The sequence below is a fragment of the Musca domestica genome, unplaced genomic scaffold, assembly GCF_030504385.1.
Source record: "Musca domestica strain aabys unplaced genomic scaffold, Musca_domestica.polishedcontigs.V.1.1 92, whole genome shotgun sequence".
NCBI classification, from domain to species: domain Eukaryota; kingdom Metazoa; phylum Arthropoda; class Insecta; order Diptera; family Muscidae; genus Musca; species Musca domestica.
In genome coordinates, this window is record NW_026712441.1 from 1748711 (window position 1) to 1773507 (window position 24797).

The 24797-nt window shown below is 34.7% G+C and overlaps 1 protein-coding gene across 1 annotated transcript in view; it reads right to left on the reverse strand.

The window, feature by feature from the left end:
- LOC131807000 (mucin-5AC-like) overlaps positions 1-21594 on the reverse strand; it is a 43557-nt gene extending 21963 nt beyond the window's left edge. Inside the window, exon 1 of the mRNA XM_059132007.1 lies at positions 21492-21594. Within this exon, the coding sequence (XP_058987990.1) occupies positions 21492-21594 (103 nt within the window). The remainder of the gene's footprint in view (positions 1-21491) is intronic.
- Between the last annotated feature and the right edge of the window lie 3203 nt (positions 21595-24797).

Consider the following 24797-nt stretch of genomic DNA (forward strand, 5'->3'; position numbering starts at 1 on the left):
TATATAAGAGCTAAATAAAATTTTGGTGTGCTTTAACAAATCCAAAAGCCAATTTATATCTGAATCTATTATGGTATCTGTTCTTTAATTTTCTGCAATGGAATAACTTGTCAAATACGCTAGAAATCGTATAGTAACATAATATGACTCCAATTCTCAGCTACATCCGTTTTTTGGTGATGTCGCTGAATTGAAAAAACAATATGCAAATTCGCAGTAAGTTTGATTCATATGTATATTGAAATTTAACCAAGAAATGTACTCACTGAGGATTCTACGAGTAAATAGTTAACAACATTCGCTTTATAATTCAAAAGTGAAGACCTAGAATTTGTGAGGAATATATTAAACATTATTTGGTATAAAGTTCCTCATAAGAATAATATGCATTTCACAACAATGATATTTGGCACCAGATATCAAATACAGCTCTGAAATAAGTGTATTAAATTTTGTCAAGATTGCTAAAAATTTGGATATAGCTCCCATATATATGTTTTTTCCGATTTGGGGTTTAAAGTCCCTCACTAGCGTAATATGCATTTCACAACAATGATCTTTGGTACCAGATATCAGATACAGCGTAGAAATACCTCTGCTAAATAAATTTCATCAAGATCGGTTCAGATTTGATTATAGCTCTCACATATACACTGGTGGCCAAAACTAGAGCAACTCAAATCTCAAAGACAATAAATGCCCTGTAACTTTTACAAAAATAAACAAATCGAAATTATTTTTTCCAGTTTTAAATTAGGCGCTTAATGCACTTTTAAAAAAACTAAAAATAAGAATACAAAAATTATATTGAATGAAAAAATATATGGAAATCTAAAATGACCCAATTTTTGCTCGGTCAAAACTAAAGCAACTTTTTTATTTTTTATTTTAAAATAATTAAATTTTGGCTAATAGTCGATAGCATCCATTATTTTTGATACCAGCTACACCCCTACAAAGCATTGAATCTATAACATGATCAATTTGATCCTTGGGTATGCTCTTCCAGGTACCCTGAATTCTTTGGAATATGTTGTGTTTATTTCTTTCCGAATCTCGCTTGATCTTCCTGTCTACGATACTCCAAAGGTTTTATATGGGGTTTAGGTCAGATGATTGTGCCGGCCATGACAAAACATCGATTTTTGACTCCCGCAACCAATCTTTGACAAGTTTTGATGCATGTTTGGGATCATTGTCATGCTGAAAGACCCAAATAAGCCGAATATTTTCCTCAACGGAAGGGAACAACGTGATGTTCAACACATCTTTGTAAACAAACCGAACCATAACTTCCTTTATTTCATGGATAGGCCCAAGTCCATAGAAAGAAAAACAGCGCCACACCATTTTTAACCCTCCCTCATGCTTCACTGTACCCTTGCAACACTGCAGCTTTAGTCTTTCATTTTTTTGGTCTTCTCATCGTAAAATTTTTCATGTCTGAGCCTTTAATATTAAACGTAGATTCATCCCAGAATAAAACGTTTTCCCATTGAGCTGGATTCCAAATAATATTATCGTTTCCGAAAGCCATCCCAGCTTTCCGATGTTTTCAGATATAAATGGGGTCTTGGATGGCTTACGAGTATGCAGACCAGCTGCCACTACTCGTCTACGCACTGATCTCGAGCTTATATCCAATCATAGCTCTCTCACCAATTCAGTTGAACTCTAAAATGGTTGTTTTTTATTTCTCTCACAATTTGTTGTTCAGAACGGGCTGAAGTTATCACGGCCTTCATCCGTTATAGATTGTTACTACTGATCCAGTTTCATAAAACCGGCTTAGTATACGAGAAATCACAGAAATATTTATGAAATATTTCTCGGAAATCATTTTCTGCGATAGTTCGTTTTCATAGACACTGATAATTTACTGTTTTATTCATGTACTGTATTTACTCCTAGCCATTTTTAAACTTTTTTGGGTAGTACTTAAAAAATTAAAACAAACACGTGTTGTTATAAAAAAAAAAACTTCTCGAAAATGATTTATGACAAGTGAAATTGTTGAGGGAAGGAAAACGCGATAAATATTACAATAACAACAACTGAAATTGCAGCAATCATATGAATGTACAACAGAGTTGATTTTGTTTTGTCCACGCCAAAATCGGGTAAATTGACTTTACCATACATTATTTTTATATAAAAATGAATTTTGGTTTTTTGTTTGAAGTTTTTAAAAAGTGAATAAAGTGCCTAATTTGAAACAAGAAAAACTTTCTCATTTTCTTAATCTTTAAAAAATTTACAGGGCATTCATTCTCCTTGTAATTTCAGTTGCTTTAGTTTTGGCCACCAGTGCACTAAATAGCCAACTGTGCACTAAATAGCCAACTGTGCACTAAATAGCCAATCTCAAATGACCTGAATTTTGGCACATCCGTCCGAATTCAGTTTAGAAGCAAGTACATTAAATTCGGCGAAAATCGGTTCAGATATAGCTATAGCTCCCATATATATGTTTCATCCGATTTTGAATTTAAGTCCCTCACACCCGTAAAATACACTCCACAACAACGATTATCTAACAGAGAATACAAATACCTGTGTCGAATGTCGGAAAGAAAGTGATTACATTCTCTGTACAATTTTGAAATGCCTAATTATAGACTAGGTATACCACATCACAATTAAAATAAATGATTTTTCACTTCATTTTGCATATCCCTTTCCCCGTTTGTTTAAATCTGTACGTAAAAAAAAAATGTAAAAAATGACAAACTTTAATTTTTAGATTACCTAAGCGGAGTCTAAATAACTATTTACAATAATAGCGTCTATGAAAGGTGATTTTCATTTAATATTTGATTAAAAAACTTAACATTTTTAATTTGTTTCACACTAAATAAACATGCACTTTTAAGTTTCTATTTAAAGCACCACTACTGACAGACAGATGGACTAATGATGAAAACCATAGCAATATTTTTACAAACTCAGCACTTAACCTTAATTATATCAATATTTACACTGGGACCCACTACAGTACAGGGGCATGTTCATTACGTTGAATGTTTAAGAACGCTGGCATAGCTACAAAGATTTTCAATTCAAACAAATCCTGGGAGATGAAGTGGAACAAGTCATTGTATGGGTTAGTGTACCAAAGGATACAATTGTAACAATGCCAACTGGGACGCAATAGGGTTGAGTACAAATGCGTATGTGTGTCTGTGTGTGTGCGTGTCTCATAAAGGTTATGCTTTTAACTCCCTGTGGTATGCAATTAAAGCCAACAAGCATAGAAATGTCGACTTTGTAAATTGTAACAATTTCCAGGCAAACATATTTATATATTTATTTCCCATTGTGGTTTGAAAAATCTTTGAAAAATAACATACTTACATACATCACTACTGTGGAATATTTTTGCAGGATGTGCAGCACTTACTTTTAGAAAAAAAAACAAAGAGTTTTGTTGATAAAACATAAATATATTGTTTTGCTAATGGTTTAGTAGCCCTGGGGTCTTGTGCAAATCATTTGATACTGAAACTTTTTTGAAACGTTTTACATACGTAAAATAAAAAAATGAAATATTTCGGGTAAGCTTATTAGTTTTATTATACTTATCACATATAACTCCCAAATTCTAAATAACTGTAAAATACTATGTCGCACAAAATATCAGATCAAATTCTGTTAAATTTAAACATCGTTATATATTTCATAATACTCATGTATTTTAGATATCACTGGGCATCGATTAAACGATGTACTCTAATTAAACTAATATAAGAAAAAAACAAGTAAACAAAGGCTGTAGTGCTGCAGGCCGACCAAGTGATACCCTATAACACTACAATATTTTGAAATCCATTTTGGAAATTTTCGTTTTTGAAATAATGTCATAGAGTCCTACCCAGATGTTACACTTATTTACGCACTCCGCCGTGTTATTATGTCTTCGAAATAAATTCAACTAAAATTGTGGTCCATTTTACGGCTAAATGTCTTAAAAGCCAATAGGCTTTAATTGTGACCCTAACCCTAATCCCATGCAAAATTTCATGAAAATCGGGCGATGATTCCGATTTGTACTTAATACCCTCTAAGCGGGGTGTGGAAACAAATTTAGACAATGTTTAATTTAAAATTGTAAAACAAATTGAAAAATCGCACGCATAAAATATTTGGAAGGAAATTGAAAAAAATTCAAAAAAATAATCTGGAAACTACCACTTAAATGAAAAAAGTTATATAGGGGATATACGTAGACGTGGGCATGCACACAAAAATGTTTGTCTTAACCTGTAGTACCCATTACGAAATTTGAAATAATTTAGGTAAATAATGTCGCTAAAATCATGAAAATACCGAATATGGGTGGTACCGTCATATGGGGGCTACACGAAAACGTGGACCTGCATACGAAAAATTTTGCCATAGGTTGTAGTAGATCCGTTAGGATCTTCCAATGCGAAATTTGAAACTATTCCGGTGAAGAGTGATGTTGAAATCATCAAAATAACAAATATCGGGAGGTACCGTTATAAGGGGGCTATATGAAGACGTGTCACTAAAATCAGCAAAATACGGCAAATTGGGAGGTACCGTTATATGGAGTCTATACGAAGACGTGGACCTGCATACACAAATATTTGTCATAGGCTGTAGTACCCATTACGTATTACAAATAGGAAATTTGAAATGATTCCAATAAAAAATGTCGCTAAAATAAGAAAATACCGAATATCGGGAAGTAACGTTATATGGGGGCTATACGAAAACGTGGACCGACATTGCCTATTTACGAACTTAACCTGCCTACTGGTAAACTATGCGTGTATACAAAATTTTAGAATTCTATCTCAATTCGTTCGAAAGATAGCGTGATTATAACAGATAGACGGACATCGCTAGACCGTCTTAGAATTTTACGCTGATCCGGAACATATGTACTTTGTAGGGTCTATTATGAATATTTCGAGGACTTACAAACGGAATGACAATGCCAATAAACCCTCCATAGAACGGTGGAGGGTATAAACATTTTTACACGATTTTCTTAGATTTTTTCCCTTTGTGGCAAGAGGCCATTCCGAATTGATGAGAATTGTGAAAATCAGTCCAGCAGTTTTTGACTTTTAATCGGAATAACTAACATCAATTTCTTTTAAATATAGATTGTAACTATTTTTATACCCTACAACACTATAGTTGTGTTCCAGAACCTGCAAATTAGTACTAATTAGCACTAATTCTGCTACAACGCGTTCCCGTACTCCAAAAACTAGCAAAACTTGCAGCTCTCTCGAGAAAAAAATGGCGCTGAGTGGTGCACATTTCTGCTTGTTTTAGCAACATGAATTTGGCCGAGCAGAAATGAGCATATTGTAAATTTGACATTTAATTGGCAGGGCTAACAAGGTTGAAAAATGTATTGATACATTTCAATAAAGAAAATGATCAACTTGAAAACTAAAGGAAAAACTAATATTTGTCGTGCAAAAAAACAAAAGAGAAAATATGGAGCAACTGATGTATTCACTTTTGGATGATTCCATCAGTGAAGAGGACTGGCTCAATGAGGAATCAGATTATAAATTATTAATTTTAACTTATCGTCTTTAATACTCATTTTTTAAATGTTGGCGCCCTTTTCAGTAAGGTTTCACCAGTTCGATTTAGGCTGTTTACTTTTGGAATTTTGACATTTTATCGCATTTCTGCTAATTTTCCGTTCCCTTATTTTTTGAGCAAACCTAAATGAGAATGACATTTCGAACTGTTCTCTCTTCTGCTAGTTTTACTACTAAAAAAGTACTGGAACACAACTTATGTGTTGGGGGTATTATAAGTTTGATTGGGCCAAAAATTATGTAACACCTCGAAATATTGGTTTCCCACAGTATATATGGATCTTCCTATCTCGCCGAGCTGAGTCGATCTAGCTATGTATGTCCGTCCGTCCATCTGTCCGTCTGTCCATGTTAATTTGTAATCACTCTACAGGTCGCAATTATGGCCCGATTCTCACGAAATTGAGAATGTAGGTGGGGTTGAGGTCAGAATAGAACCCTATTTCTTTTGGAGATGATCGCATAATAGTTAGGGGTTGAAATGGACCAAAAACTGAAAAATATCATGATTTTGCAGTTGCTCTACAGGTCGCAATTATGGACAAAACGACGCGAAAGTTAGAATGGGGCTATCTCTTAGGGCTGGGCAGTTGCCTTCCAAATTGGATGGTCATCGGGTAATATTTAGTGGGTAAAATAGACCTTAACATTTGTGATAAATAAAAGTCAAATTTTCCATTAAACCGCGAATATTTTTAATCCCGGCGAAATCACAAACAGACGAACAGGTCAATCCTGACCGTTACTTAGATACCGATAGTTAATATATCGGCTATATATAGCGAAATATATACAATGTGTACATACAAAGAAAAAGGATTAGATTATTAGTTAGATTGCATATGTCTCAAAAATGGCTGGACCGATTTGACAAATTTTGTCAATTCAGAATGCCCTCTTGGCATAAAAGAATAAAATCTAAAAAAATCGCAGAAAAAGTTGCCAATAATGATGTTTATATAGATTTTGTAGCATTATGTGACATTTTTTAATTTTTTCATATTTTTTATTGCATGCGATTTTTTCAATTTGACTCATAATATTGAAGTGTACACTTTGTAATATTTATACACCTTACACCACAGGTTGGAGTTATTATATACAGATTGCAATTATCGTCCGATCTGCACGAAAATTTTCACAAGGGTAGGGTTAGCCTGAGAAGGACTAGGCCTATTGTTTTTAAAGATGTCCGCAACATATTTAGGGGTTGAAACGGACCAACAACTAAAACTGTTCTTGATTTTGCAGCCGTTATAAAGGTCACATATATTTCCATTCTACCGAAACGCTGAAAATAACTTACAGTCGAAATCCAAAATACACAAAAGGCGAACATCTGTCTTTTTATGCTGATTTCGTTGACGAATATAACCAAATATCGTAGAGACAAATCTTCTAAATTTCACAAAATATTAAGGGGTTCAAATGAACCAAACACAGAAAAATTTTCCTGATCACACAATTGAAACCAATCGAGACGGAATTTTGCCTGAGAAGTGAGCTAAGGACAGGGAAGAAGTCTAGCATGTTGGATGACCATTGGATTATATTTAGCTGTAAAATGGACCACAACAACTAACAACAGATGGAGTGCGCAATATTTGCAAATGCCACTGGAAAAAAAGCTAAGGGTAATATCTGGGAAATGCTCTATGACATAATTTCAAAAGCGGAGTCTTCCAAAATTGATTTGGACATAAAGGTGCTTCTAACATATTGTAGTGTTGTAGGGTATCACATGGTCGGCCCCGCACGACTATAGCCTTTGCTTACTTTTTAACTATTTATATATCGAATGAACTAATTCCTTATCTAGTTCCGAGGACTCCAATCGTTTGTATGAAAACTTCGCGTATGATTGATATGAAATCACTCATACTTTGAGGAGCTTGTATACTGAACTATGAAGTAGAACAGCTCCACTCAGAAATGACCTTTTACTGTATTTGTGATTGGAATTAACAATATTTGCGGTTTACCGGAAATTTTCTTTTTTTTTACAAAAAATGTATGTTTTTTTTAGCCACTAAATGTTGTCCGGTAACCGTCCATATTGGTAGGCTTCGGCCCAGCCCCAAACTCTTACTCCATGCAAAATTCCACGTCGATTGGTCTATAATTGAGGTCTGTAGAGCAACAGCAAAATCACGATTTTTTGTTTTTGGTCCATTTTAGCTCCTTAATAATTTGACTTCTATTCTGACCCTAACTTCACCTCCATTTTCAATTTCGTGAGGATCGGGCCATTATTGTAGTTTGATTACAAATTCCCATGGACTCAGCTTGGCTGGATAGGAAGATCCATATCTAGTTTCCTACGTCGGGGACCAATATTTCGAGGTGTTTAATAATTCTTGGTCCTATCAAACTTATAATACTTCCAACACACAGTGTTGTAGGTTAAACAAATCGGTATAAATATCCATTGTATTTGCGGGCATTTTTGGATTTTTTTACTTTATTTTACCAACAGAGAGTATTTCTGTACCATGCCCAAATAAAATATGTCAGTTTCAATTTACACAAAAATTCCTTTAAGCAATCACTTTTCTTTTGAATTTAGTAACAAATGTTCATGGCAGTTCTTAAATAATAAATCTTTTTTATTTGCATTTTCAGTTTCCTTGGAAGTCTCTATTGTTGTTAGGAGTTCACAACTCAAGACATTAAGTAATTAAAAAAAGACAATTCCAAAAGTTTTAAATTAAAAGAAATACTTGATAACCAACATCAGGACATTCTTTAGATACGCATAAATTTATGAATCTGACACATTTTATCCCTTTTACAATGAGAAATGTACGCATGTATGTTTGTTTGTAGATATTCATCACATATAATATACAAAGCAAAAATAGTATCTAACTATTATTCCAGTGACCTGAAAACAAATCACAAAAGGGTTGCTTTATTTTTTTCTGCATACATACATATGTACATAGATATTTATACAGTTTTAGGCTTAACGGGTTTCTTTTAATTTTCTCAAATTTGAAAATTGAATTTTTAATCGTAATAGTTTAATTTTCTAAAAGGATATTTTTCTTTAATTTATGTTTGGAATGGTATTAAGGAAATTGTTGTACCAGCATATGATTTGACAAAATATTATTAATTAAGAAAACCTCAAAGAATTTCGAATAAAAAACTAAATGCCAAATTTAAATGAGGTTATTAACATACAAAATTTTCAATCTACAAAAATATGGTAAGGTCAGGTCAGGATTTCTATACCCTACTCCACATAGTGTTAACGGTATTATGTCTTTGTGCATTTGTTTGTAAAAGGAAGCGAAATAGACCTATAGTTACTTTTGTCTGTCCGTCCATGTATTTTTGTGATCAAAATGCTGGTCGCATTTATTATCCGATTGAGATTAAATATTGCAAGCAATATTTGTTTGGCCCAAGAACGTCCTTTACCTCTTCATAATCATTACATAATTACCAAATAGCATACAATTTACGAAATACCATAATAAATAGCATAAATACAGATAAAAGAAAAGCACACAGATTTAAACATGCAAACAAGGTCAACCTGCTTTTTAATCTGTTTATCTAGCATATTTATCGTTTCATACTTATGAAATATAAATGATTTGATATATGACTCTTCATCACTTATACACGATATAGGGTAAGTGTGCCTAAGTTCGGCATGTCCCAGTAGTCGGCACTTTTTATTTTTAAGCCCAAATAAATGAAACTTTTATAACTAAATGTATTTTATTTACTTCAAATATATTGTCAGCTATCTTTGTGTACAATTTCGCTAAGAAAAGATGGTTTATTCTAATAAAAAAATAAATTTTTGTCTGTGAAGGTCCTCAACAATATATATTCTTAAGAAAAGTACAATAAAGACGTCGTATCAGTTTAACTAAACAAAAATATTATATTTTAATGAATTAATTTATTATTATTATTAATTATTGTTACAAAAAAATTAATATGCCGACTGTTGGAACATGCCATACCGACAATTGGCAAGTGGTGCCGACTACTGGCAAAAAAGCATTGTTTTAATAAAACTACAAATTTATGAAATTTAATAAAAAGTTATTAAAACTTTATTTATTATTGCAAACACTATACAAAATTTCGAATCTGAATAAATTAACTTTGTAATAATTGAAAAGTTCCACTCTGAATGGTGAGCGATTAAAAACGCGAAAATCCTAAAAGTGCCGAGTACTGGTACACTTACCCTACTTGAAATGAGATGTTAGTATCATTATTTTTCTCAAGAAAAATATTTTTCACACATCAAAGATGATGTTTTTTTATTATTTCTATAGAAATTTTCAATTTACAAGAATATCGTGTTATGCTTTATTATCAGGAATTTATAGTATTTTAGAAATTAAATATTCGCCTTCGTGGAAAACTGCTCATGAACACTAGAACATAAATGCCGTTGCTTATTACAGGGAATCAAATTACAGTTGAAAATTTCGAAACAGCTGAAACCATAACAAGTAAAAAAGCAGTAAGTTCGGCCGGGCCGAACTTTGAATACCCTCCACCATTTGGAACGAATTAGAAAATTTCCAAAAAAATTAAATCCAATAAAAATTCTTTTAAAATCTTTAAAATATCTAATATAGGAAGGTGCCGATATATGAGGGGATATACGATATTGTGGAACTATAAAGACAAATCTATGTCTGCGTGTAAAGTACTCACAAGGAACTCCTTGTATGGATTTTCAGATAATTCCATTGGAAAAAGTGGCTAAAATCATCAAAATACCGAATATAGGGGAGGACCGTTATATGGGGGCTATACGATATTGTGGACCTATATAGATAATTCTCTGCCGAGGTATAAAGTACCCACAAGGAACTCCTTGTGTGGATTTTCAGACAATTCCATTGAAAAATGTGGGTAAAATCATCAAAATACCGAATATCGGGGGTACCGTTATATGGGGGCTATACGATATCGTGGACCGATATAGCCCATCTTCGAACTTGACCTGCCTGCAGACAAAAGAGAGATCTGTGCAAAGTTTTAGCTTCCTATCTTAATTCGTTTAGACTGTAGCGTGATTACAACAGACGGACAGACGGACAGACGGACGGACAGGGCTAAATCGTCTTAGAATTTTACGCTGATCAAGAATATATATACTTTGTTATACCCTCCACCAAAAAAGGTATGGAGGGTATATTAACTTTGTCATTCCGTTTGTAACTCATCGAAATAATCATTTTAGACCCAGCAAAGTATATATATTCTTGATCAGCGTAAAATTCTTAGACGATTTAGCCCTGTCCGTCCGTCTGTCCGTCTGTTGTAATCACGCTACAGTCTAAACGAATTAAGATAGGAAGCTAAAATTTTGCACAGATCTCTCTTTTGTCTGCAGGCAGGTCAAGTTCGAAGATGGGCTATATCGGTCCACGATATCGTATAGCCCCCATATAACGGTACCCCCGATATTCGGTATTTTGATGATGTTAGCCACATTTTTCAATGGAATTGTCTGAAAATCCACACAAGTAGTTCCTTGTGGGTACTTTATACCTCGGCAGAGAATTATCTATATAGGTCCACAATATCGTATAGCCCCCATGTAACGGTACCCCCGATATTCGGTATTTTGATGATTTTACCCACATTTTTCAACGGAATTGTCTGAAAATCCACACAAGGAGTTCCTTATGGGTATTTTATAACTCAGCAGAGAATTGTCCATATAGGTCCACGATATCGTATAGCCCCCATGTAACGGTACCCCCCGATATTCGGTATTTTGATGATTGTACCCACATTTTTCAACGGAATTGTCTGAAAATCCACACAAAGAGTTCCTTGTGGGTACTTTATACCTCCGCAGAGAATTATCTATATAGGTCCACAATATCGTATAGCCCCCATGTAACGGTACCCCCGATATTCGGTATTTTGATGATTTTACCCACATTTTTCAACGGAATTGTCTGAAAATCCACACAAGGAGTTCCTTATGGGTATTTTATAACTCGGCAGAGAATTGTCCATATAGGTCCACGATATCGTATAGCCCCCATGTAACGGTACCCCCCGATATTCGGTATTTTGATGATTTTACCCACATTTTTCAACGGAATTGTCTGAAAATCCACACAAAGAGTTCCTTGTGGGTACTTTATACCTCCGCAGAGAATTATCTATATAGGTCCACAATATCGTATAGCCCCCATGTAACGGTACACCCGATATTCGGTATTTTGATGATATTACCCACATTTTTCAACGGAATTGTCTGAAAATCCACACAAAGAGTTCCTTGTGGGTACTTTATACCTCGGCAGAGAATTATCTATATAGGTCCACAATATTGTATAGCCCCCATATAACGTACCCCACGATATTCGGTATTTTGATGATTTTACCCACATTTGTCAACGGAATTGTCTGAAAATCCACAAAAGGAGTCCCTTGTGGGTATTTTACCGCCTTAAAATGAAGTGTCTATATAGGTCCACGATATCGTATGTCCCCCATATAACTGTAACCTCCGATATTTGGTATATTGATGATGTTAGCCACGCTTTTCAATGGAATTGTCTTAAAATCAACACAAGTAGTTCCTTGTGAGTACTTCACCCCCTGAGAGAGAATTGTCTATACAGGTCCACGATATTGTATATCCCCCATATAACGGTACCCCCCGATATTCGGTATTTTATGATTTGACCCACATTTTTCATCGGAATTGTCTGAAAATCCACACAAAGAGTTCCTTGTGGGTACTTTATACCTCGGCAGAGAATTATCTATATAGATCCACGATATTGTATAGCCCTCATGTAACGGTACCCCCGATATTCGGTATTTTGATGTTTTTAGCCATATTTTTCAACGAAATGGTCACAAGGGGTTCTTTGTACACAAGGGTTCTTTGTGAGCACTTTACCCACCGACAGAGAATTCTCTATATGGGTTAACGGTAACGTATAGCTCCCATATAACGGTACCCCGCGATATTCGGTATTTTGATGATTTTAGCCACATTTTCCAATGGAATTATCTGAAAATCCATACAAGCAGTTCCTTGTGAGTACTTTACACGCAGACATAGATTTGTCTTTATAGGTTCACAATATCGTATATCCCCCCATATATCGGCACCTTCCTATATTAGATATTTTAAAGATTTTAAAAGAATTTTTATTGGATTTTTTTTTTGAAAATTTTCTAATTCGTTCCAAATGGTGGAGGGTATTCAAAGTTCGGCCCGGCCGAACTTACTGCTTTTTTACTTGTTGGGTCTAGAATGATTATTTCGATGAGTTACAAACGGAATGACGAACTTAATATACCCTCCATACCTTTTTTGGTGGAGGGTATAAAAAGGGAAATCCTCGGAAGTTATAATAATAGATATTAGCTGAAAAAAATACCAGGAATTATTTCAAGAATATTTGCTGAATTTTCATTAAGTCAAAAAAAAAAAGAAAATAGTTCAAAGTGGTTATAATGAACTATGGTTCCAAATGACTAAAAGGCAATTTTCTGACCCCACAGAATGTTTCATTAAGTTAAAAAGCAAAAATTTTTGTAATTTTTTTTTTGCTTTGGCATCCTTTTGTAGTAACGGAATAGCAAACTGGATATAAAAATTTTAAAACTCAAATATGGAATAAAAATAAATTAGTAATTACTTTCAATTTTCGCACATTTTTTATATGTTCGATGTAATAAACAGGTAAGCAAAGGCTATACACGGAAGCGGCCGACCATTAGATTCCTGCAACAAAAAAATGTGCGATAAAGATTCTACAGATATGGAACCCTTTTAGAACGAAGGTTTCCCTAAGATATATATACTACATAATAATAGCAAATGTTGAAACTAATTGCTCCTCTTTTTTGAATAATCATCATTGTATTTGACTAAGCAGGTGTTCCTACTACAACAAATACCTAATTCGTTCTTTCAAAAAAAAAAAAAAAAAAAAAAAAAACAGAAATTATCTTAGCTTTTAACCGAAACCACGAGGTCTTGCAAATCTTAGTAGTATTAGCAATATTAATGGGTATTCAAACGATTGCAAAATCTAGACAATTTTTTTGGTATTTGGTAGATTTTAATCCCTAAATATTTTGCGAACATCTTCCAAAACAATAGGCGCATATTCTGATCCTGACTCTATCCCCATGCAAAATTGCATTCAGTTCGGGCTATAATTGCGACCTGAATATAATACCCCAACACAAAGCTGATTCGTCTATAATTGTGGCCTTCAGAGCAGCTGAAAAATCCGGAATTTTTTCTGTTTTTCTTTCATTTCAATTTCTAAATATTTTGCGATAATCTCTATTCCGATCTTAAACTTCTGACGTGATTACAATTTAACAAGGACAGGCGGACAGACGGACGGAGATACGTAGCAAGATCGAATTAGCTTGGTGACATGAGAAGGTTCATTTACAGGATGAGATGAAAAAACTGCAACAAAGTCGAACGCCATATTTTTTAATTTTCTTTTCTTTTTTTAAATTTAATTGAATGAAAACAAAAAATGTCTGGAATACCATCAAATTTTAGAATTAATTTAGATTTGTTCGAATTGGTCACCTTTGGCACGAATTATGGAATTCGAACGGCCAATGAAACCGTCACACGCTGCCCGAATGTTGCTCTGCGGTATTTTGGCCCATTCCCGGCGAAGCGCTTGCTTGAGGTGATCGACACTTTGGTATTTTTTAGTGCCAACCTTGCTTTCCAAAATCCTCCTGACACAATGGTCCAACGGATTGGTTTCCGGAGATTTTGATGGCCATTGTGCGCTGGAAATGAAGCAAGGAACCTCATTTTGTAACCATTCTTGGGTGGCGCGTGCTGAGTACGATGGTGTTGAGTCCTGTTGGAATGTCCAAGATCTACGGCCAAAATGTTTGCATGCCCAAGGCTTTAATACACCCTTCAGAGTATTTTCGCGATGATAATCGGCATTTATTCTGATGCCACGGTCGATTAATACGAGCGGAGAGCGACCATCGGCTGTTATGGCGACCCACAGCATCACCATGGCTGGCGCTTGAGTTCTGGTGACCAACCGAAGGTGCACATTTTCAGCTGACCTCTTTGGCAAGTAAACGATCATTGTGTTTGTTTACAAACTGCTGTACAACGAATGTTTTCTCATCGGAGAAAACCAAATTCGGCAGTTCACCGCTTTTGGCCAAGCAAAGCAACTCTTTAGCTCTTTTGAGTCTGTTTTCTTACTGTTGCGGTGTAAGTTCTTGCACTTTTTGGAATTTCAATGGCTTTACCCCCGGCTGATTTTTCAATATTTGCCGAATGGAGTATTATGATATGTTCAGCTCACGAGCCATTTTTCGATCACCACGACGCGGGTTTCGATTAAGTCGCTTCTTCACTTTTCGATTAAGTCGCTTCTTCACTGTTTTCTTCCATCCACTTCCTTGACGTCGGGCTACGCTACCAGTATTACGGTAACGAGAGATGGTACGAAACACAAAAGTTAAATGCTGGAGTGCTCTAACGATAGCCACTTGTGGTTTTCCAGCCAAATATAAAGAAATCACCTTATCATGCTGAAATTCCATGACGAATAACTTTTTTTTCTGGAAAATTCTCACCAAAATGCTCTTGTACGCTTATAAGCAATATAAAGGGCTGTCACTGGAATAATTTTAACAGCTGTCGGACGAGTGGCTTAGAATTGGCAGCAGTGTGAACTTGGTTGCAGTTTTTTCATCTCACCCTGTATGTGGGATTTATATTTAAAGCAGACAAACGAAATCCTTGGCTATAACTGATGTCCTCTACCGATATACCCATATCTTATCTGATTTTCACCAGTTTTAATAAACAAGCTTCTAGTCTGGATTTCCGGCCGGGAATTGGTTTGATGTGCATGTATGGAAAAACATCCATATGTACATGTAACACACACATATTACGTGGAATAGTTCAGCAAACATATGCATTTATACCCTCCACCATACTATGGAGGGTATATTAACTTTGTCATTCCGTTTGTAACTCCTCGAAATACTCATGTCAGACCCAACAAAGAATATATATTCTTGATCAGCGTAAAATTCTAAGTCGTTTTAGCGATGTCCGTCTGCCTGTCTGTCTGTCTGTCTGTTGTAATCACGCACTATCGAATTTAGATAGAAGGCTAAATTTTTGCACACATGTTTATTTTTTCAGTAGGCAGGTTAAGTTCAAAAATGGGCCATGTACGTCTACGTTTTCATATAGCCCCCATATAACGGTGTTCGGTATTTTGATGATTTTAACGACATTATTCACCGGAATTGTTTCACATGTGGTATTTGAAGTTCGAAATAGATACTACAGCCTAAGACAGAAAATTGTCTGTGCAGGTCCACGTCTTCGTATAGCCCCCATATAACGGTACCTCCCTATATTCGGTATTTTGGTGATTTTAGCGTCATTATTCACCGGAATTTTTTCAAATTATGCATTTAGAGTTCGTATTGGAATCTACAGTCTGTGACAGAAAATTGTCTATGCAAGTCCAAGTCTTCGTATAGGCACCATATACCATAACGGTATATAACGGTACCTCCCTATATACCATATTTTGATGATTTTAGCTACATTATTCACCGTTTATTTCAAGTTCCGAATTTAAATTTGCTAATGACTTATGACAAACAGTGCCTGTGTGGGTCCACGTCGTATAGACACCAATATACCGGCTATATTCGGAATTTTTAAAATTCTAACAGAATTTTTTAAGGATTTTATTTCAAATTCGTTGTAAATAGTGGAGGGTATTCAAAGTACTGCTTTTTAACTTGTTATATCCTACACCACAAAGTATTATTAGGGTATTATGTCTTTATGCAAATGTTTGTAACAGGCAAAAGGAAACGAGATAGACCCATAGTTCCTTTTGAGGATCTGCATAGAATCACATTCTGAGTCGATTTATGCATGTTCGTCCGTCCGTCCGTCTGTACATGTATTTTTGTGAACAAAGTACAGTTCGCATTTATTGCCCTATCCAGATGAAATTTTGCACAAATCATTTGTTTGGCCCAAGGACGAATTCTATTGAAATTGGAGATAATCGGTTAAAATTTATATATGGCTCCCACATATATATCTTCGTCCGATTTGCCTTTTATTGTGCACCAAACGTGTAATATCAGTTCGAATAGTATGGAATTTTGCACAAACGATCAGATTGGACCTGAAAATAGGTATGCCAAATTTGATCGAAATCGGTTCAGATATAGCTATAGCTCCCATATATATATTGTTCATCCGATTTGTTATTTTTGTCCTCCGCAGCCGTAATATGCACTCTGTAACAACAATATTTGGGGAAATATATCAAATACAGCTCAAAAATACATTTGCTAAATTTTATCATGATCGGTTCAGATTTGGATATAGCTCCCACATATAACTTCGTCCGATTTACCTTTTATTGTGCACCAAACGTCTAATATTTGCCTAAATTGGATGAAATTTGGCACTTACGATCGAATTGAGTCTGGAAGCCAGTATGTCAAATTTGGTGAAGATCGGTTCAGATATAGCTATAGCTCCCATATATACTGTTCATCCGATTTGTAATATGCACTCCGTAACAACGATATTCAGGGAAATATATCAAATACAGCTCCGAAATATCTTTGCCAAATTTTATCGAAATCGGTTCTGATTTGGATATAGCTCCCATATATTCTTTATCCGATTTCAAATTAATTGTGAACCAAATGAGCAATACAAATCCGAATTTAAATATGCTTAGGCATATTTAGTCTTTTAAATTTTATAATTATAATCATAGCGTGCATGATTGAATTCTCCCATAAAAACTTTTAATTGTTATGGGTAGCTTTACTAAATTAGCAAAGTGGTGTAGGGTATCATAAAGTTGGCCCCGCCCGACTTTAAGACTTTCTTTACTGGTTTTTTTTTTTTTTTTTTTGGTTGCTTTCGCAGAAACATTCTACATAAAACATATATTTGTGTGTATATCTTCATGAGAAAAATAGACTACATATTTTAGTTTCCCGTCCGGAGTTTTTCCGTAAATTAAAATGTCTACACGTATGAAATGTGTAAACGTTGACAAACATTGTGTCCGCACCACGAGCCAATTACACGCACACACACACACCGTGTAAAATATTTTCATTACCCCGAAAATATTTAAGCGAAAAACAATTCTCTGAAAGTAACCAAAGCTTGTTATATTCCCAACATATTTTACTACAAAACGTGTCAGCTTCAGGTTAAATGTTGAAAAAAACAAAAAAAAAAAAAAAAAAAAAATAGAAATAAGCGAACACTAGTTGTAACACATATATGCGTCCATCCATCCAACCATCTATCAAACTACCCATCATGAACATGTTACAATTTCAAACATGGCTGTATAAAAGTTACCGAATGGTATTTTTCAACGTGAAAATGCCGCAGAGGAACTCCAACAAATGTTATTATTGCATGGCCAATGTTAAATTCTTGTTTTCGTAAACTATTTGAAAAAATGCCCTTGCATGTTATGTAACTTTACAACAGAAGAATGAATTTGAAAAATTTATACATTCCTTACTCAGCTATTTCCAATATTCAAGTTTCAGTTAATTTGTAAAGTATTCTTAGGCATAAGCATGTGCGAAAAATTGAACTGTGAGGAAAATTATTTAAAAATTCTAGAGTTATTATCTGGAATGTCATACAAAAATGGTTAAAGCTAGCTTACAAATATACTTTAAAATGATATATATCATATCAAACTGCCATGGTGTGAAAACAAGCCTTAAAAAGGTATTAGATATTGTTAAAATGTATAAATCCTCAGCCTACGATTACTCAAGTATAGAACTTAGTCATTTATTTCGATGAAATGCATTTTTTCAACTAATGTCATCTATAGTTATAACTCTGATTCTCTAGGTTCCGAAAGAATTGAAGTTGGTTGATAAAATTTTACTCAAATGTGTATTTCGTCTGAAAGTCTCTTGGTATTGAAAATGGGCTATATAGGTGCACGTTTAGTTATAGCCCTCATATAACTGTACCTCCCTATATGCGGTGTTTTGATGATTTTAGCAACACTGTTCACCGGAATCGTTTCAAATTTCTTAATTATAGTTCGTAATGGATACTATAGTCTGTGACGGAAAATTGTCTATGTTGGTCCAGGTCTTCGTATAGCCCCCCCCCCCTATAACGGTACCTCCCTATGTTCTGTAATTTGAAGATTTTAAATACAATTTACGCAGGAATTCTTTCAAATTTCGTATTTGAAGTTCATAATGGCTACTTCAACATGATTCACCGCAATTATTTCAAATTTAGTATTTGGAGTTCCCAAACAGGTCTAGATCTTCGTTTAGCCCCTAAGTATCGGTATCTCCCTATATTCGGTATTATGACGATTTTAGTTACATTTTTCTCCAGAATTGTTTCAAATTTCATATTTACACCTCGTAAAGAGTACTATAGCCCGTGACCCCAAAATAACAACAAATCTATAAATTTGGTATTTTTAAGATTTTAACCTTCCATTTTTATACCCTACACCATACATAGTATGGAGGGTATATTAAGTTCGTCATTCCGTTTGTAACTCATCGAAATAATCATTTTAGACCCAACAAAATATATATATTCTTGATCAGCGTAAAATTCTAAGACGATTTAGCCCTGTCCGTCCGTATGTCCGTCTGTTGTAATCACGCTACAGTCTAAACGAACTAAGATAGGAAGCTAAAATTTTGCTCAGATCTCTCTTATGTCTGCAGGCAGGTCAAGTTCGAAGATGGGTTAATCGGTCCATGATATCGTATAGCCCCCATATAACGGTACCCCCCGACATTCGGTATTTTGATGATTTTTCCCACATTTTTTAACAGAACTGTCTGAAAATCCACACAAGGTGTTCCTTGTGAGTATTTCACACCCTGAAAAGGAAATGTCTATATAGATCCACGATATCGTATGCCCCCCATATAACGGTACCCCCCGATATTCGGTATTTTGATGATTTTAGCCACATTTTCCAACGGAATTGTCTGGTAATCCACACAAGAAGTCCTTTGTGAGTACTTTACTCCCTAAAAGAGAGTTGTCTATATAGGTAGACGGTATCGTATATCCCCCATATAACGGTACCTAGACACAATACAAACTGTTACGCCAGCGTTCGTGATCAGCATTTAACAATGTCCGTCTGTCTGTTGAAATCACGATACAGCCCACATTATTTGCCGTTTAGCAGAATAATTTGTATTGTGTCTAGGATGGTTGGTATTGAAAATGAGATATATCGGTCCACGTTTTGGTATAGTCCCCATATAACGGTACATCCCGATATTCGGTATTTTGATGATTTTTGCCACACTTTTTCACGGATTTGTCTGAAAATTGGTATTTGTAGGTCATAATGGGTTCCAGTTCGTGCGACGAAACATTGTATGTATAGGTCCACGCTTTGGTATAGCCCCCATATAACGGTACCTCCCGATATTCGGTATTTTGATGATTTTTACCACATTTTTTCACGGATTTGTCTGAAAATTGGTATTTGTAGGTCATAATGGGTCCTAGTTCGTGCGCCGAAACATTGTATGTATAGGTCCACGCTTTGGTATAGCCCCCATATAACGGTACCTCCCGATATTCGGTATTTTGATGATTTTTACCACATTTTTTTACGGATTTGTCTGAAAATTGGTATTTGTAGGTCATAATGAGTTCCAGCTCCGTTGGCGAAATATTGTACGTATAGGTCCACGCTTTTGTATAGCTTTATATAGCGGTACCTCCCGATATTCGCTATTTTAATCATTTTTGCCAAATATTCCCACGAATATATCTAAAAATTGGTATTTGTGGGTCATAATTGGTTCTAGTGTTTCCATTACCCTAAGGTGGAGTGTATTCAAAGTTCGGCCCGGCCGAACTTAATGTTTTTTTACTTATTTAGTCCTAACCTTACTTTCTTAAATACCCCAGACACAATAGTCCAACGGATTGGTATCCGAAGATTTTGGTAGCGCATGCGGCCAAAATGTTTGCGTGCCCAAGGCCAGAGTATATTCGCGATAGTATTCGGAATTTATTCTGATACCACTTCATCACTTTCGACTAAGTGAAACAACTCTTTAGCTCTTCTGAGTCTAAGTTCTTGCACTTTCTGGAATTTTAATGGATTTATCCTGAGCTCATTTTGCCGAATGGGATATTGCGATATGTTAAGCTCACGAGCCATTTTTCGGCCACGGCGACGCGGGGTTCGATCAAGTCGCTTCTTTACTTTTCGAACCATTTCGAATACCGTATGGTTTATTGAATAAACTTGTTATTTGGAAATAAAACTATTTTGACTTATAATGGGGGTTACAACGCGGAATCTTAATCAAAACCATCAATCAATAATAAAGTTTTTTGTGAAATCTCTAGCTATGTTTTCTTCACTACCTAATGCCATTTTATACATCTTGAATATTTAAACTATTAGTTATGGTACTAAATGCCTAGACTAAAATTCACTTCTATCGGGCTGAAGTACTTGTATTATTACAAATTGACCTCATTGAGCAATGTATATAGATGGTATGTATGCATGTGTTTTATTCCTGATAATGCATATTGATTTTAATCGAAAGTGATGTACCCCATAGAAATTTTCTCACTCCCATAGAGCACATTCAAAAATTCGCTACGTTTGTGTCGGCATCCTTGCCACTGAATATCTTTATTTTATAGAATATTGTTATTCTACAAATTCACATAATCCCCAATTGGCTCTGACGATGTTTCTGCTGCTGCTGTTCCTTTTAGCTGATTTCATAAGAAATCAATTTCGAAAGGATTCAATTCGTTTGCATTCCCAGGGAAATGTTTGTATGTTTTGTATGACAAAGTGTGCTTACTGTTTGTGAGTGTGTTCTCTGTGTGGTGTGACACAAAGTTGTTGTTGGTGCTGTCGTTGCTGACATTTTGTACGTGTTCATGCATATCTTTATGATTTTCCATTTCCTAGTTGTGAGTACAGAAATACAAAATTTTCGAAAGAAGTAAATGAACTGTTGGAATTAGAACTCTAAGGAATAGGAAAGTGAAAATGATTGCCCAAATACTCAAGCATTGAATTCAATACTCTTAAAAGGATATTAATTATGAAGGATTCAATATGTATTGGCAATTCCACAAGCAACATGTTGTGAAGTTCATATATGTGCAATAAATGAGGATTTTTATTTGTATGAAGATAGATACAATTAAATTTTAGTATAAATTACACTGTGCACCAAATTCTTTTTATTTTTCAAAATTACGAAAAAAAAAAAAAGAAAAAAGAATTAGTAGGTCATGAAAAAGCTCTAAAAATAGAAGAAGGTGAGTCCCTTCCCCTTTTACTTGAGCAATATACCTAATAAGAGTTTATAGTTCGAGTATCATAAGCATAAGGAGAGTTACTAAAGGGTTCCTTTCTTTAAATGGTAAAGCCTTCTTTAGAGATAGCTGGACCCGGGGACCGGTCTTTTAAAGTTGAACGGAACTTTTTTTGCTATTAGCAATACATATGAACCTACATAGTTCGTAATAATTGTAGCCTTAATTACTTAAAATTTTTTACAATGATACTAGTCTAGTACCATTGCAAATGCATGGTGGGCATACCGATTTCAATATAAATTGACGATATATCAAATACCATACATGAAATTGGCCATGAAATTTTTGTACCGAATTCCGTTTGTTTATTTTTATACCCAAGTCCGTTTTTCATTCAAAATTTTATTTGAATCGGGCATACATATCGTGTTTGATGTATCCAATACATGAAATCGGACGAAAACATATATGGCAGCTATATAAACGAATCTGAACCGATTACAATATAATGTGGCAAATATATTTTTGTGTTAACTTCCGCCACTCATTCCAAGTTTCATTGAAATTAGGTTCATATCTTGATTGGTTCATCAAATATATGAAATCGAGCGAAAACATGTCTGAGAGCTATATCTAAATCTCTACGGATTTCAATATAATGTGGTAAATTTATTTTGGTACCAAATTTTATTATACATTTTCCGAATTTCATTGAAATAGGTGTTTAATGCATCAACTATACGAAATCGGTCGAAAATATGTATAGAAACTAGAAACTCAACCGATTTCAATATAATTTGACAGATTCAATTTTGTACCAAATTCCGTCACTCATTCCAAATTTTATTGGAATCAGATATTAATTTCGTGTGTGGTGCATCATATACATGGCAAATTTATTTTTGTAGCAGCAGAGTTCGGCCGGGCCGAATTTTTAATAAAATTTTGAAAATTTTCAACAAAAAATCCGAAAACTACCACTTAATTGAAAATCGTTATATGGGGGCTATACGAAGACGTGGACCTGCTTACAAAATTTTTTGTCACATACTGTAGTTCCTCAAATACAAAATATTAAACATTTACAGTGAATAATATCGCAAAAATCATGAAAATACCGAGGATCGGGAAGTACCGTCATATGGGGGCTATACAAAGACGTGGACCTTCATACGAAATTTTTTACCATAGGTTGTGGTACGCATTAAAGTCTTCCAATACAAAATTATATATGTTACAAATGTTACTGAAACCATCAAAATACCGACTATCGGCAGGTACCGTTATAAGACATGGACCTACATACAAAAATTTTTTCATAGGCTGTAGTACCCAATACGAACTTTAAATACGAAATTTGAAATAATTCCGGTAAATAATGTGAATGCAAGAGCAGGACTTTCGTGACATGTTGTTTTATAAAATACGGTGCTAGGTTCCATACAGCACACGTAACAATGGTCTTATAGAGAGGAGAGTTCCGTGAACATTTAACTTCAAATTCGGAATCGGTTACGTGAATGCAAAGGTCGTGCGATTTTACGCCTGTAGATTATTTTTGGTCTGGTTATGTTAAAGATCATGCCTATATAGACCAACCAGTTTAATTGTCGCATTTAAAGACAACATTAAAGCTTTTATTCGTAAGATACCGGCCGAAATGTTGGAAAGAGTATGCCAAGATTGGACTAAACAGGTGGACCATTTGAGGCGCAGTCGCTGTCATCATTTGCATGAAATAATCTTCAAACATTAAATTATATAGGCCATGCTATCAATTCAAATAAGAATTCATGAATTTTTTTGAATCTAGTTTTCTCATCTTTGAAAAACTTTAATATTCCTCTTAAAAAAAGATTATGGAATGTTAAAAAAAAACCCGTAGAAAACTTTGAAAATTCAGAATTGAAAAATCGCCTAGCCCGTTACATGTTGAAGGTATAAATCTCAATCATACCTTGTTACATCAACCTATTTACAATCGTTCCCCTAAAAAATTCCTTAAACATTCTTCGAAAAGTCCCTCTTATAAAGTGTCGCAAACCCTCAGAATAAGTGGTTCTCTTCAAGTGCGATTTCCCTCAAATGCCGTTACATTTTCTTTCCATTTTTTATTTATTTTTTTTATGCTTAACATTTTATGACAAATATCTTTATGCAAATCACAACAGAACAAAAAAGAACGCCTTAAAACACTTGTCAATTTCACAAGAATTGTCTTTCATTTGCAAATTATATACGTTTTACAAAAGTATTTGTTAGCCGTCTATTGAAATTTCAACTTTAATTCAACGTCAGATCTTTTCTGCTCCGCTCTTATGCAAAAATACTTTCGGGATGTTGTCGTCTGTCGTTCGAGTTGTCTGGAAGTGAAAAGAAACTCAACATCATCACGCTAAACAAATAGACAATTCACGGCACATCACGACAATGCACGAATTTTCTGTCACATGTATTAAGTTTCTGCTCACAATTTACATTGAAATTCGTTGTCGTCGTCGGTTCATGCTATCTTTGTTATCGGGACAATTTTTGGTGTACCGTATAAGCCTCCTGTAGCCCTTTTAAATGGGTTTCGGTTTTTTTTGGTAGCAACATTTTGAAATGGCACGTTTTATGACATACAGTGGTATGACAAATTTTAAAATTATATACTCTTCTGGAAGATTTTTTTTGCAAAGGGCAAGGTTGGTAACATTACACCGGTATTTCAAAAGGAGCATGTATTAATATCTGTATGTATTTAGGAATACATAAATACAAGAAAATGTTTCACTATATGTAGGCAGAAAGGCAGCGGAGTCTAAATTACTCGATTCTGCTCGGACTTTGGAACTCTA